Raw genomic sequence first — 16,909 nt, 5'->3', positions numbered from 1 at the left:
ATTCTGTATTTGTATAGACAAAATGACTAGTTTTTAAAATGTGTCATTATTGTCTTCGGGGTTTTTTCCCAATCGTTTTATTTTCTCCAAAAACACACACACACACAGAGACAAATTAAAAAAAAAAAAAGGAACGGAGAATGCGGTTTCCATAGTTAACAATACAATAATGCACAACCATATACAATTTTTCCCAGTTATTTTTGACCCCTCTTTACTCTACAATATTACCTTACTGGCCTCTTAACCGGCATTATTCTCTAAAGTAATTCACATTCCATTATTTACACATCTAATCAAGTGGTGACCAATTCCATACTTCATATTAGTTCTGTTCTATTCTCAGCATATTTGACAGAGTATCCCTCTCTCCCTCCCTCTCCCTCCCCCCCTCTCTCTCTCTTTCTTTTGGAGGCTTGAAACTATCTATATAGGCTAAGATTGATTTTAGTCTTTTCTTCCTCACCAGCCATGGAGTTTCTCTTAAAACCATCATTTTTTGTTCAGTAATTTTTAATGATTGATCAATTGACACTTTCCACCTTAACTATATAAACAATCTTCTATTGGAGCTACTGTAGACATCCCTCTGTAACAAATATTTCCTGCTATAGGCTAAGTTATCCCTATGCAGCTCATCTGTTTCCTTCTCTATATCCAAGGGCTCTATATCCGAGGGCTCTATTTCCCTTTCTACTATTGGTGCTTCATCTAATATTTGTAATGCATCTTCTTGTTTCTGTTCTGGAGCATCTTGAGGTCTCAATTTATACACTGTCTGCTCCGACTCAAGTCTAACTAACATTCTCTCAGTTGAGTTGTCTCAGTAACTTCCAGTTCTTGCTTAGCAGCCTTCATTTTAATATCGAAGAATTCTGCAGATTGGGTTAAGCCCTGCATTTCTTCTTTAGTTTCTATTATTTGTACCTGTAAACCGTCCACCTTTGAGTTCAGCCCCCCAGTCTGGTCTGTTAGATTAGCCTGTACCTGGTTTAGTATTGTCCTGAAATAGATTTGCATGTTATTTTTTAATTCTTTGATGACATCCTGAAATATTGAGGCCCCCACTAATTTTGGGATCTCTGGTGAGGGTGCTAACTTTGCTGGCATACTATTTTAAATTTTGTATTTTATCCTAAAGACCAATGACCTAATGTTAATTACTGTAAACTATTATTTGTTCTATTTGTTATTAATTTTATATTTTCCCTTTCCCTGTTCAGATTCAAATTAGACTACTAAATTAATTAATTACTTCATAAGATCAACTCAAATCAGCTTAAATTGATTGCTTCTGTTTTATAATAATTAATTGCTTCTATTTTGTAATGATTGAGCACTCATACCCATTCACTATATCTCTCACACTCACCCCTCTTCACCTATACTATACTATTTCTAGCTATTCCAATCACTCATCCATATAGATCCAAACACTCCCACATCCAGTCCTTATCTCCCACATAGACCCCCACTCTGTTGTTATTCTCTATTTTACATTCTAATACAGCCACCTACAAAACTTTTCTTTACAGTCTAATATATCTCCTAGAATTTTCTTAAAGCTCCCTAGATATTCTGTCTTCTGTCTTCTCTTCTGCCTTCTCTCCTCTTCCTCCTCTGATTCTTCTCCTTCCCATCTTCTCACTCCGCTGTAACTCCCAATTCATCAGTTTATTTTACTTTCGCATGCAAGCAGTCTATTCCTGAGAAATCAACTAACACATCCATCCCAGTTCAGAGCAAATCAAAGCACTGACTTACGGAAGTCGCCTTAGCCATGAATAATATCAGTCCATCCAAATTCCACAGTTTGCAACTTGCCTGCAAGGTCAGTCTGTTTGCACCAAGCCTTTAAACAGAGTCTGCTGAGCTGTTGTCCTCCATCCCTTCTCTCCTCTTGTCTGCACCGTCTCCACCTTTAACTCTTGATATTCCACTCAGCTGGTCATCACTTCTGAGCCCTGTTATCGTCACTGAAATGGATATCAGAAAGTCTAAGTTTATCTTGCTGAGAGAGTTTTTTTGGTTGTCTTTTTCGTTGTTTGAATGTTTTCACCGCCCCTTCTCCTCCTCTCCAGCATTCACAGCTTCTCCATCCAAAGGTGTCTGCAACAATCTGGGCTTCAGGGTTTCAGGAGCTCGGAAGAGAACACACAGTTCCCATTCTTCCCTCCTCTTGCCCCCCCCCCGCCTCAAGAACCCCCCAACCAGGGCTCTACCAGGCCTTCCTGCTTTAGGAGACCCCCAAAAAATGTGTGATCGGCCCATTCCCTGCGAGAGCATTTGAAAATGCAACTGTTGCTGCTGCGCCAAAACCAGAAACTCCCCATTATTGTCTTTGTTAATACATTTTGTACTTATTATTTGATCTGCTCTTCTTATTTCCTATGAATTTGTCTGTTGCTCCCCCTAAAAATAGTTTTGTTTAACCATACCTCCCCCTCAAAACACCCAAAGAATCAATACAGGGAAATGAAATAATCAAATGGATAGTGTAATGAAAATTGGAGCATATGAAGTTACTTCAGATCAGAGGCTTTTTGGATCAGATCTTTTCATGGTCTCAGTAAACTGCTGAATATGTGATAAATAAACCATTAGTGATTTTCACATGAATGATGGCTTTTATAAACCTTAATACTGGGATAACTAGGAATGGTTGAGACTTATGTGTTCCTAAGGTGTTGGAAATAGGATGCAAGAAAATAAAATACAATTTAATGCCAAGGATCTATGTAAAACTTAGTGCCAGCTTACATGCAAGAAGAAAATGCAGTAGGGCCACTTAGCTCTCATTTCTTCGGAGAATTAGATCTGAGGCTTGATAATCCAAATCCTAAACCACTAATTTTCAGAAAACACCATAAATGACAGTGATTTGCAAAACTCTAGGATTGGATCATTCCAACTGTTTAACAAAGTTTTGGCCAGTTCCTTCCATACCACATCTCCACATTGCTTTTACCCATGCAGGTCCTTCTGATAGTTGAAAGGGATTCTCCCCACACCCCATCATCTGCGAAGCTAGCTGGATCCAGCCTTAAATCTGCAGCCCTGCTTCTTTGCTGATTTTTCAGAGTGATAAGTGCTTCCAAGAATTTGTCAGTCTTTCAGAACTGAATCTTCCTTATTTTTCCCCCTAGGCATTTCTTTAAACTATTTTTTGAAAACTGGAAGATAGGAAAATATATTTGCTGGAATCTGTAGTAATGCTGATATGAGCTCTGGTTTTTTTCCCAATTAAGGGTATCGTATGACTCTTCTAGCCCAAGTCTCCCTACAAAAAGATCATGGCATGTTGCAGTGTTGCTTAAATTCAGAATAAAATGCCAGAAAAGAGCAATTACAAAAACCAGGAACTCATTTTCAACTTTAATACTGGAAAGGATGGTGCTGTTTTAGTGCCGGCCCAACAGATGAAGAGTTTGGGAGTGATTCTGGATGCCTCTCTTTCCATGGAGGCCCAGGTCACGGTGGCTGCCAGGTCTTCCTTCTACCATATATGGCAGATCAGGCAGCTAGCACCATATCTATCCTCCCAAGACCTGGCTACAGTGATCCATGCAATGGTCACTTCCAGGTTGGACTACTGTAACTCGCTCTTTGCTGACTTGCCTTTGAAGCTGATATGGAAACTGAAGTGGGTGCAAAATGTGGCAGCGCACCTGCTGACTGCATCACCTGTACACATGAGTATATGGCTGGCACTCCGTGACCTGCACTGGTTGCCCATAGAATACCAGGTCCGCTTCAAGGTGTTAGTCTGTTGTAGTACAGTAGCCACAGTGATGCATATCTTGGTAAAATCTGGATCAGATAACTACAATGTACTCTATGTGGGGCTGCTGTTAAAAAGTTCAGCTGCAGCCAGGATGCTGACTGGAGTGCATTGTAGGAACTATACTGCCCCAGTCTTGGTCCATTTTTACTGGCTGCCAGTCTGTTTCCAGACCTAATTCAAGGTGCTGGTGCTATCCTTTAAAGCCTTATACACTTTGGGACCAGCATACCTGAAGAACCTCCTCCCATATAGGCCTACATGACACTGCAGTCATGTTCTGATTCTCTGCTTCAGCTGTTCCAGTTTCTGAGTTTAGGTATATGAAAACCTGAGGGGGGGAGGGGCCTTATGGTACTAAAACTGTGGAATTCTGTCCCTTGAGATATTTAAGTGTCCTATCACTGTCTTCCACTGGTGGGTGAAGACTTTTTAGTTTAGTAATGGTGTTTCTTATTTTTCATTCCTTCTTTCCCATTGTTTTAATTGCTGATTTTTATACATATTTTGCTTGTAGTTTTAACAGATTTGATGTGTTTTATAATATTCTGGTTTTAATTGCTAGGCACCTTTGTGATCCTGTTTGGACCAAATAGTTGGATATAAATCTTGCAAGTAAATAGGAGTTTTAACTAATCTCAAAACATAAAAGGATTTAATTCTCCTGACTCAATTTCCTTTTAACGTAGCTTCCATTGCTTTTAATTTTATTGTGCTTTTATTATTTTATTTATCACTTCGTAAGTAGTTGTTTTAGAAATCAAGCAGACAAATTAGTTTCTCCTTACAGACTCTTCTGATTGTCTGTCCACTCCTGTTTTGTATGATAGTGCTGAATTACTATTTGTAATAGTATGGCTTTGCTGGGCTCATAGTATGACTTTGCTGGGCTCATAGTATGACTTCACGGGGCTCATGCTTTTTAAGTTGGGAATATAAAGTTATACACCGCACATAATTCTAGCAATATCTAGTAGCATGAGCATTCATTGTTAGGGCTGCCATTCAGTGCAGCATATGCCAGACAGAAATTCATTAGGCATGTATACAACAAGTGTTTAGGAAAGCTCATCACTGAATTTTTCCTGAAAACAGTTTTAAGCTTGATGTCCCATGAAAAGACTGCGGCAAAATGTGTATGTGTGGGGGAGGGTGAGCCTGTTCTGTAAACATGCACAGTATGTCAGACAAGGTTTATGCAGCATTAAAGTTTGAACCAATGCTTAACAAAATTTCCTCACTTTTTGAGAGCAGGTGAATTTGTAAGTTGCTTTTCTAAGAAACTTGATCTATAACATGTTACTATTCCACCAGGTTTCCATTATTCCAGCTTTGTTTTCTTCTGAATATAGACCCTCTATGTATCATCCCTCTGTCTCTTTCCAGCTGTCTGTCAGTGAGTGGTAGTTCTCTTTTATCCTGTCTTCAGTTTATGTGCATAGAATAATCAGCTCATCTCCACTTCCCCCCCCCCCCAAATCCCCCAACTTTCTGACCCATATGCATCTCAGCTTTTGTCAGCTTTGCCACACAAGTTGCCTTGTAAGTGGTCTGTTTAAAAGTGTTGGAGTTGTCACAGAAGATACTCTGAAATTATCTCTCTTCCTTCCTGTAACCTCTCTGTGTCTCCTCCTTTGATTCATGTATCTCCCTTCTGTCATGCCACTTCTATCCATGGAATAGCCTCTCTACTTCTCTTTCAGGCTACCTTCTTTCTGTTCTATGTGCTGCTTCAAGATTGCTTGAACCTTCCTGATATTGTCCTGTCTTGTTTTTCACTACTTTATGCCCCCTTCATCTATTTTCTTCATTGTATGTCTTGGCTATTGTTGCCTGTTTCTCTTTTCATCCATCTAATGCAGATTTAAAAATCTCTGAGGAAGGACCATGTGTATTCTGCATTTGGTATGGCATTTAGTGCAGGAAATTAAATAAATATGGAATAGTTTCCCTTTTTAATATTTGTGATAAATATGGAATATTTTCGCTTTTTAGTGTTATTTGTGATATCTTGCTCAATCTAAATGCAAGACACACAAGGGATGGTAAAGAGACAGAATTTTTGTCCATTTGGATGGTGGAATCCCTTTCCTTTTAAGGTAGAGAATACAGATAATTTATTTGTTCAAGCTGTGCTGTGAGGTGAAGCTGTCCCTTTCTGTTTCTGTGTGTAGGTTGCTGTACTTGCTTCAGCAAGAGACCTCCAGCACAGAGTTGAAAACTGAATGTGCAGTGGTGCTGGGAAGCCTTGCAATGGGTACAGAAAATAATGTTAAATCTCTTCTGGACTGCCATATCATACCAGCCTTACTACAAGGTACCTTTACTTTTATTTCTGTGTTGGCCACTTGTGTATACATTGTAAGATCTAGAAAAAGTATCTCAACTTGTGTTCACAGGATTACTGTCACCAGATCTTAAATTTATAGAAGCTTGCCTCAGGTGTCTTCGCACCATTTTTACCAGCCCTGTAACTCCTGAAGAACTGTTGTACACGGTAAGTTTATAGACACTAGATCCATTTTTTCACTCTTGTGCAGTACTAGTTGCTAATGTGTTGTGCAAGTTAGCGTATTGCTGACACTATAATTGCATTTTTCATATGGCTATCATAAAGACCGTAGTTAAAGGAAGGCTGGCTTTTAGAAAAGGAAAACATTCTAAGTCTCTTGTGTTCACTAGAGCACTTTCAGCTTTGAGCACCATTAATGTGTTTCTAAGATACTAAAGCAAATCATTGAGAATTTTGTCACCCATTAAGAAGTGCATGATACAATTGTTTGCTGGGACAGAAACAAGTAAGGCTGTCTTTCACCTCCCTGTAAATTCCGTGAATATCAACATTATCGCAAGATATTGTAAGTAAAAATTATAATACAGGAAACATACCGGTGTAAATAATGGGCTAGAATAGTTTCAGCCTAATGGTCGACAATTTTTCATTAGTTAAATCTTGAAAAGATGTTTGCTGTTAAATAATTGTTTATGTGATTAGGTATTCTTTAGCTAGGAATCAGTTCAGTTAAAGAGAAATGGGCTTGTATCCTGTGCCTTTGTTCTGTTTATGCATCTTTTTTGTCTGCTACAAACACAGGGAATGTACTTCCTCTGGTGCTAGGCTGATCTTGACTAGGCTAGACCAAGTGTATTTCAAGGAGTCAAAAATTGTCTTGTGCTAGTGTTTCTGAATTTGGCTGTCAGCTGCTAAAGGAGTGTGTGAGAGGCATTTTTCAGGATTCTGTTCTATTCTACTTCTGTTCTACTCCCAGAACATCTTTCTTTTAATTTGATAATTTTATTTATTGTTGAGAGTTCAGATACAGATAATTGTATCAAATTTATGCAAACCACTGTTCCTCACAACATATTAAAATACATGAGGATGTGTTCTGTTTTAATACTTTGAATTCCAGTACACTTGTACCACTTATGTGTTTGCCACGCAATTTTATCTGACTTGAGTGCAAACAAAATGTTATTTTAATTATTAAATTTGTTTTTTCATATTTTATTGAACCATCAGTATACCAGCAAACATTCTTTATTCTTCTGATTGGTTACTGTGCATATTTTTGCTGCTGTCAATAAATTCATGATAATCTCAAGATCTGTTTCCATCAGATTTCCTTTGAAATAGCACAACAGGATTATTTACCCATTAATCGTCTATTACCAGTCATTTCAAGCATTCTGTTCAAAATATTATATGCTAGAATGTATGCATAAAATCAGCATTTTCGACAACTATCCATTGCCCTGTTGTACATTGAATGTAATTTACATGGAGTTAAATACCACTGATATTGAAGTCTAGTGAAATTCTCTTTCATTTCCACAGAAATTAGAGGAGACATTTTTCCATATCCAAGCTATTTTGGAAATGTTCTGATTTATGTCTTCATCCTACTTATTTCTAATTCCACCTGTACCTATTATACTAAAGCCTCTTAAAAAAATTATTGTCTGCCCTGGTTGGTATTTGGATGGGAGACCACCAAGGAAGTCCAGGGTTGTTAAACAGAGATAGGCAGTGACAAACACCTCTGAACGTCTCTTGTCTTTGAAATCCCAAGGGGGTCACCATAAATTGGCTGTGACTTGACAGTACTTTCCACCATCAATCTCTTCATGGTGGGTTTAAAAATTTAGCCTCTGTAATCCTGTCATGGTGGGATTTTGTCTTACTCTCCTTGGATTTCTTAGAAGAGTTAGGATTCTACTTTAAATGAAAATACCAGAAGAGCTGTTTTTTTATCATTCATTACTTCTGCTATCTCACTATAAGACAAAAAGTTTCCATTTTTAAATGAAATTTCTTAGAGTTAATACACTAAACTTTTCCCAAAAAGAAATTTCTACCAATATACTGTGCTCACTGTTTTTTTTTTTTTTTAAAAAGAGGTTCATGAAGTTATCCCTACTCCTGGAACATCTTGTTCAACTAGATGACAGTTTTATTGTAGCCAGCATCCCATTCCTGATAGAAATAAGAAAGGATGTTTGGGATTGTATTTGAAGGTGCTCTTACACCAGCATAATGGCATTTCCTTTAGTAGAAAACTGACTTTTGCTAGTTCCTTAATCCTGACTGCCATGTTGTTCTCGAGGATCCCAAGAATAGAACTTTGGAGTCTTTGATGGGCTATAGCAGGAGGGGGAGGTTAAGAACATATAAGAAAATAACAAGAAACTTGGTTTAACCTCCTTTTGGTTATTTAGTGACTAAATACTGATTGTTGTCAGTCATGGTAGTTGAGAGTGTTTTTACAGCTAGAGATAGGTATACAAAGTTCAGTTGAGAGGTGTCTCTCAATCTTAGAGGCATTCTCCTTGACAGAGGACATAATGCTACTTCTGAAATGGTGCCTTCTGCTTGCGCATGTGTCTAAAACAAAGCCTGCCTTTCATACAGAACAATACACTTTACTTACATGAAAATACAACAAATGCACTTTACTTATACAAAACACTTATGGAGATGTAATTAAAACATGAATATTTGACTAAGATTTCTTTAAATGAATGATAGCTGTACAGCGAAGCATATTAATCTGTTTAAAGATTTTAAATTGAATATTGAACAATGAGGTATCTAGATGTAGACTTATGAATTTAAATTTATTTATAAGATGCTCATAATGCCAGTTTCTATACTGGATATTAATCCCTTTCATTCAAGGTGTCCTTGAGTACAAGTATAGACTCCTATCCCCTAAAGCCAGCGTATTGTAGTTGTTAAGAGTATCGAACTCTAATCTGGAGAACTGGGTTTGTTTTCCCACTTTTTCACATGAAGCCTGCTGGGTGACCTTGGGCCAGTAACAGTTCTCTCAGAACTCTCCCAGCCTCACCTATCTCACAAGGTGCCTGTTGTGGGAAGAGGAAGGGAAGGCTATTGTAAGCTGCTTTGAAATTCCTTATGGTAGAGAAAAGTGAGGTATAAAATCAACTCTTTTTCTTTTGTTTCCTAAAGCAGCCCATGCAATTCCTTTATATTAGTTTTGTCTCTAAGAAAATTTCATTATTGTGTTCGCCCACGCATGCACACATTTATTCTCTTTCAAATAGAGAAAATTACTTGTCTTGAAGCGTATGCATGGTAAATGTAACATAGGGTTTTTTCCTTGTGTTTTTAATAAAGCAGTGTTTTTATTGTCTTCATTAGCATGTCACTCTATCTTGTCCTCTAAGTCTTCAGAGTTAGGAATGAGAAAGGATCACCATGTCAAGAGCGATGGAAATGTGGCCCTGACTTGGATAGCCCAGGCAATCCTGATCTTGTCAGATTTCAGATGCTGAGCATAGTGGATTCTGGAAAGTACTTGGGAGACCTCCTTGAAATACCAAATTGGGAGGACAGGGGCAGGCTTTATTCAGCCACCTCTGAATATCCTCCAGGCCCCCAGTAAGAGTCTGTCACCAGAGGTTGACATGACTTCCAGGTGCAGACACAGACACCCACCACACACAAAAATAATAAAAAAGAGTGATGCAAAAGTGGCTATACAAAGATGCTACCAGCGAATTCTGTCTGCTGGTAATTTTGCTCTGCAAATTATTTGCAGACAGGAATACAAATTTTTTATTGTGAGCGCGCGCACACACACACACACAAAAAAGCTGTGACTAACCTGGTGGAACAGGGTCCCAATAGCGATCAGGGCCCTGCAGGATCTATTACAGTTCCGCAGGGCATGTAAAATGGAACTGTTGTACCAGACCTTTGGCTGAGGTGGTGGATGTCTAACCAGTTTGGGCTCTCCTGCTCAAGCTGCCCTTGATCTTAATGGCATAGAATTTATATTTCTGAGAACCCATACCAGTCAGGTCCATATTCACTCTGATAGAAGCAGGACCAGGACACCACAAGTTTTTCAGATGTCATTTTGATTATTAGGAAATTTGGAACGGTTGTTTCTAGAATCATAGAGTTGGAATCTAGGGTCATCTAGTCCAACCGCCTGCACAATGCAGGAAACTCACAAATACCTTCCCCTAAATTCACAGGATCTTCGTTGCTGTTGGCCACCTAGCCTCTATTTTAAAACCTCCAAGAAAGGAGAGCCCACCACCTGCTGAGGAAGCCTGTTCCACTGAGGAATCGCTCTAACAGTCAGGAAGTTCTTCCTAATGCTGAGCCAGAAACTCTTGATTTAATTTCATCCCATTGGTTCTGGTTCTATCTGCTAAGGCCACAGAGAAAACTTCCACACCATCCTCTATATGGGTTGAAGATGGTGATCATATCCCCTCTCAGCTGCCTCCTCTCCAGGCTAAAATCAACATCACTGTGTATGTAAACAATAAAGAATTTATAAACCTGAAGAGTCTTTTCTTATTTTACAAAGATACCTTATACACAGTACAGAAATTTTTTCAAAGGGGGTGGATTCCACAACACAAATTTCTAACCAATTTTATCACCCCTGCTCCATAAAATTTTTAGAGAGAAGTTCCTTGTTGAAGCTTCCTTTTAGAGCATAGGTTGATAGTCCTTCTCGTTGTTGAAGCAAATCCAAGTCCCCTAGAATATTGGCTCCAAAGGCTCCAGTTTTCTCCTTATTTGCCTGTTGACTTTATGGGTCACATTTTGCAGAGATGCTTGATCACAGAGCCATTCTGCAAATTCAGTCTTTTGACGCCAAAACTAAGACTTCTAACATTCACAATAGGCACAAGCTCATCTTACCAGAGCAGAGTAGAGCGATACCATCACTTCACATGATCTGGACACTATACTTTTGCTGATACAGCCCAAAATTGCATTTGCCTTTTTAGCCACTGCATCACACTGTTGACTCATGTTCAGCATATTATCCACTAAGACCCTTAGATCCTTTTTGCACATACTACTGCTAAGACAAGTCTCTCCCATCCTATAACCATGCCTTGGATTTTTCCTACCTCAATGCAGAACTTTATATTTATCCATTAAAATTCATTTTATTGGTTTGAGCCCAGTTTTCCAGCCTGTCAAGATCATCCTGAATCTGTCTTCTACTGTATTTGCAACCCCTCCCAATTTAGTATCATCTGCAAATTTAATAAGCATTCCCTCTATTCCTTCATCCAGATCATTTATAAAGATGTTGAACAAAGCAGGTTCAGTAGAGATCCTTGAGGCACTCGTCACTTCTCTCCATGAGGATGAGGAACCATTCACAAGCACTCTTTGGGTGTGATCTGTCAACCAGTTACAGATCCACCTTATGGTAACAGGATCCAAATCACATTTTTACCAACTTGTTAACAAGGATAGTGTGTGGAACCTTATCAAAAGCCTTACCAAAATCAAGATTAACTATGTCTACAGCATTCCCCTGATCCAGCAAGATAGTCACTTTCTCAAAAAAAGAGATCAGGTTAGTCTGACATGACTTGTTCTTGAGAAACCCATGCTGGCTCTTAGTAATCACAGCCATCCTTTCTGGACTGACTGGCTGATGATTTGTTCTAAAACTTTTCCAGGTATAGATGTCAAGCTGACTGGTTGGTAATTACCCGGATCCTCCTTTTCCCTCTTCTTGAAAATGGGGACAACATTGGCCTGCCTCCAATCTTCCAGCACATCTCTTGTTCTCCAAGAATTCTCAAAAATAATAGCCAGAGGCTCAGAAATTACATCCGCAAGATCTTTTAGAACCCTTGGATGCAGTTCATCTGGCCCTTAGTCTCATTTAAAGAAACTAGGTGTTTATGTACTACCCCTATGCTCATTCTTGGTTGGAACTCCATACTCTCATTTATATGTTCTGTTTTTGCTATGTTAAGCACTGTTTCCCTCAGAAGAGAAGACTGAGGAAGAGTAGGAATCAAACAGTTCCGCCCTCTCTTCATTATCTGCTACAATTTCACTTTCCTGCCCTCGCAATGGGGCTGCCGTGTCCTTGCTCTTTTTCTTACTCTGAACATAAGAAAAGAACCCTTTTTTGTTGTTTTTAACATCTTTCTAAAATTTTAAAGTTGATTGATCTGTGTTAGTATTTATATATGTTGTGACCTCCCCTGAGCCTGCTTTCAGGGAGGGCAGGATAGAAATAAATAAACAAGGCCAAAATCATCACACTAAACCAGAATAAACCATTGTTGTAGCTTGCTCCGGTGCTTGACAGTCCCATCTGACTTTGCAATCTTGGGCAGGCAACGAAAGCTGTACACTTATCAAGCTCTGATGGGCTGTCATATGTGGTTAGTAGGTTGTTTGTTTGTCTTAGTGGGTCATCAGTTATGTAAACCCAGAATATTTGTGATTTTTGTATTTCTCTGCATATTTTATTTTGCTTTTCAGAAATAACATTTTGTAGAATTTCAGAATGTTTGGTAGAAAGGGGCAAAGTCCTGGGGAGGTAGATTAGTTGAGCTGCCAACATGGCAGAGACCACTTTTGCTTATGTTACTGGGTAAATAGTTCTGTGCTTTAATGATGCTATTTAAGTAGCAAATAGTGGTGATGCTGATACATGAAATTGTGGAAAAAGGAAGGCAATGAAAGTAAGTTCTGTTTGGAGTCTCTGCTGGCTTTTAAGCATTTAGCAAATGCTGTCATTTGTTTCCAAAGTGTTATTTAGCAATACTGAAGTCCAAAATCTGTGATGAGCAACAATGAAGTTCTTCATTTTCAGATAATTCTGCTTTGTATTGTAGTATGAGCTAAGCCTTTGTTCTGAAAATGTGACTTCTGAGTATAATTCTAAAATCTCTAATTAAACTTTAGGCATAATTTAAGCCTCCCAGTTTAAAGCTCCAAGTTGTTTCCTTGCCGAAAGGCTAGAAAACAGCATGTTTCAAATATAACTGTTTGCTGGGTTTTTTTAAATTTTAGTTTTAATGTTCAGTTTTCTTTCCTGACTTTCTAGGATGCTACAGTTATTCCCCACCTCATGGCACTGCTCAGTAGGTCTCGATATACTCAAGAATACGTATGCCAGATCTTCTCACATTGCTGCAAAGTAAGAAAGGAGCATGACTATTCTCTACACGGGTCTTCCCTTTTGGCTTTCATAATATTCTTAAGATAGTTGTTGTTACCTTTAATTGAAACAGTAGGTCAGCTGCAGTGTAGTCTGTTTTTTCATTTAAATGCATTAAATGCATTAATGCATTTCATTTAAATGCATTAAATGCGTTTTTTCATTTAAATGTGGTTTTTTCTCATTAAGGAAAATCAAGAGGTGAAAATGGTGTGAGGATAGACATATGATTAATTTAGCCAGAAATATCACAGCAAAACAGCAGTGTAGGAGTTTTAATGAGCTTCTAATTGAAATGCTCAAATCAGAGCAACATGAATATTGGGTTTTTTGTTATAATCTGCAGAACAGATAATTTGTTCTGTGAGGCAGTTTACCTTCACAAAATTTGTCATTGTACTTGAGAGACAACTTTGAATAAAAGAGAGATCTTCAAGTTGGACAACTGAAGTTTGCAATTTTTTACGGCTTTTTTTGTCTTTGGGGCAATTGGTTGGCTAGCAATTGGTGGTCATCACTTGTAAAACCCGTGTTGTACTTTTCCCAAGCCCCAGTCCAAAATACAAGGAGAAAAAATCTGAGTTTGCAGAATAGTGTCATACATTGTTCCTGCTCTGTCTGCTCTTGTGCAATGTGTTGTGTTCTTATCTATATATCCAGTATTTAGCTACGTGTATTGGACAGGTTTGTCATAGCACATTTCCCAGGTTCTTGAATAAAATAAAATTATTTTAAAAAGCAATGAGATGTTCTTGGACTTTTGTTGTCCTCTAAAGTTTTAAAAAGGATGTCTTTAAAACTGTTCTTTGATGTTATTTTCAGACTATCCTGTCTTGTTGTTTTAAGCTGGGCCTTGGGTCATGTGCATAAGAGAGCTTCTCATGAACCCAGGTTCTGTTGCAAATATTGGAAATTGTCCCTGAAAAATAGGTTAAGAAGCTTTTAAAAATGGTTTTGTATATCACCTTATGAAGGCTGTGATGCCTTTGAGTTCAGCCTGCAATTTTGTATCTTTCTGCTGCGTTGGAAATTAGGACAGGCTATGCATAAGATGCAGCCCCGTGGCTCAGAGTGGCAAAGTTGCAATACTGCAGTCCTAAGCTCTGCTCACGACTCAGCCTTCCATCCTTCTGAGGTCGGTAAAATGAGTACCCAGCTTGCTGGGGGGAAAGTATAGATTGACTGGGGAAGGCAATGGCAAACCACCCCGTAAAAAAATCTGCTGTGAAAATGTCATGATGCAGCATCACCCCAGAGTCGGAAATGACTGGCACTTGCACAGGGGACTGACTACCTTTACCATTTTTTTAAGCATAAGATTGGGCCACTGTTTAGAAGTAGAGTATCCTGGTGATCTCCATTTAAGAAAGGATCAGGAAGTAGTAGGTTTTCTACCAGGAACCCTTTGCCAGTCAGAATAAACCATATTGACCTTGAGAGATCAGTGGACTGACTTGATAAAAGGCAAGTGTTCATGTTTGGTTTGTGGAACTGAGTCTGCTTTCTGTGTGCAGAAAATCTTTTGCAAGGAAGGGACATTCAAACTTGTGATCTGAGATCTGCAGTCTCAGAAAAATATGACTCACATGCTGTATGTTTGCATTAGCCCACTTTATGCTACAAATACAAAGTGATTAGGGGTTTGAGCAATTGTAGGTCAAGATGCAAATATTACAAATTTGGAATGATCTGTAACAGTTGACGACAAACAAGAATGAAACATAAGCAATAACTTTGTCAGGGATCATGTCAGTTTAGAAATATACGTCATATATATATATATAGGGGAAGATAATGGTAAACAACCCCATAACAAAATAAGTCTTCCAAGAAAACGTGATGTGACATCACCCCATGGGTGATGACTCAGTGCCCAGTGCTTGCACAGGGGACCTTTATATATTTTAAAAAATTGGTAATTGCAAGTGACCTGCATCAAGCATTTTTATCTTACCTACCAGCTAATTGAAAGGCATTTTCTGAAATACCTGGTTTTGCATTATGAATTGTGTATGTTCTGCTGTGCTGATTGACCAGAAATTGCTTTGGTAAATACTTGGTTTATCATAACCAAATGCTAAGTAGTTTCCAAAGCTTTTCATATACACATTCGACTAATTCTTACTACAGGATTGTTGTTAGGTCAGTGTTCTTTGTGTACTGCTGGTGGTGGGTTGAGGCAGAGAAGACAATGATTTGTCTGTAAAGTTTGTGGCAAAAATTAAATTTGAACTCCTATGGCTTCATGATTGCCATATCTGTTTCATATGTAGAATCCATTATTCTACAGTAGCTCTTAGTCAAGTATATGTGTATGTTTAAAATGTATATAGTACTTTGTTACAGAAATGTGGATCTGTCTTGTGCATGCTTGCTAATGCGCAATGGGGACATGTACTGCCCATTATATTAAAATATAGAACATGATAGGCTAGAGTTCAGTTTCTAAGTCACTCTCATGTTTGGGAAAGTTTGTGGGGGAGGGATGGTGGCACTGCAGAGAGAGTCGATCCACAAAATGGTAGGGTAAAAATAGGCAAACTTGAAATTATACTTGACTTTAATTTTATTTTTACATCTCTTAATATCTGTCCTTCAGCTCCGACACTGGCATAGCTGCGGCTTTAAATCCTCGCCTCAGCCACTTCTATGTGCCAATGTAAGTTTTTATATATAAAAGTATATCAATTGCATTTTAACTAGAAAAATTGTCGGTGGTTGTCACTGGAGTAACCCTCCAGAGTTTAAATTCTTTTCATGTTTTACTAAGTTAAGCTCTTGTAACATAGCATCAGACTTTTTGCTTGAACAAGTGTACAGTTGTGATTTACTAATACAATAATTTTAAAAGAAACCAAGATGTGTTCTGTTGCTCTGATTTGGAGCCATCAGCTGAAGACCAAGGCAAAAGTAACAATGTGGAGCAGTAAACAGAGTAGGGCAACTATTGTAATCTGTATTTTGAAATGTATAAAGCCAGATGAACTGGAAAGGTCATAAAGTGCATGTCACATATCCTAAGATAGGTAGGGAATCCTGTCAGCTTTCCAAGTGTGTCGCAGATGAGCAAAAGTGAATGGTGTGTTTCCCTGATCACACTGTAGATGTGTGTGCAGAACTGGTCTAGATCACTGTTAGCTGATTAACTGCATGCTTGAGGAAATATATGGAATTCTTCCCTTGTCTTAAATATGGTATTAGATTGGAATCCAGTAGCACCTTAGAAACCAACAAGATTTTCAGAGTATAAGCTTTCATTTCCAACTATTATTAAATATGATAATTCAGTAGAACCTGAGCACAAAGTAAAACCTGTCTTCGCATTGTACCGGCATGTGTTAATCTTTAGGGCAATATTACATACTGCTGGTTACAAACACACATGATGGAAGTAGTTTGAAGAAGCAGATCTCCCCTGCTTTCTCTTTCCCTCCCCAGTCCTTCCTCCCTCCCCATAAAAGTCACTTGTGTGGGTTGGGGGCTTCTCTTGAGTAATACATCACGTGGCATAGACTCCAGAGAATAGAAGGAATTAAGCACAATCACACATCACTTGTTCTTGTGCTCGCAGAGGTCCTGCCTCCCTATGCAGTATGGCATATTGGAGAGGAGTATCCCTCAATCTCCAGCAGCAGTTTTGCAGGGAATGTGGAGAAAT

General features: G+C 38.5%; 1 protein-coding gene across 4 annotated transcripts in view; it reads left to right on the top strand.

The window, feature by feature from the left end:
* Window positions 1–16,909, top strand: part of ARMC8 (armadillo repeat containing 8) — an 82,303-nt gene that overhangs the window by 28,229 nt on the left and 37,165 nt on the right. For 3 of the 4 annotated variants that reach the window (XM_060241970.1, XM_060241973.1, XM_060241972.1), the window contains 4 exons: window positions 5,956–6,098; window positions 6,181–6,278; window positions 13,138–13,230; window positions 15,851–15,910. In XM_060241970.1, the coding sequence (XP_060097953.1) occupies window positions 5,956–6,098; window positions 6,181–6,278; window positions 13,138–13,230; window positions 15,851–15,910 (394 nt within the window). The remainder of the gene's footprint in view (window positions 1–5,955; window positions 6,099–6,180; window positions 6,279–13,137; window positions 13,231–15,850; window positions 15,911–16,909) is intronic. The other variant, XM_060241971.1, reaches the window with a different exon arrangement.

The sequence above is a fragment of the Heteronotia binoei genome, chromosome 6, assembly GCF_032191835.1.
Source record: "Heteronotia binoei isolate CCM8104 ecotype False Entrance Well chromosome 6, APGP_CSIRO_Hbin_v1, whole genome shotgun sequence".
Classification (NCBI taxonomy): Eukaryota; Metazoa; Chordata; class Lepidosauria; order Squamata; family Gekkonidae; genus Heteronotia; species Heteronotia binoei.
This window is presented reverse-complemented; position numbering and strand designations above follow the sequence as displayed.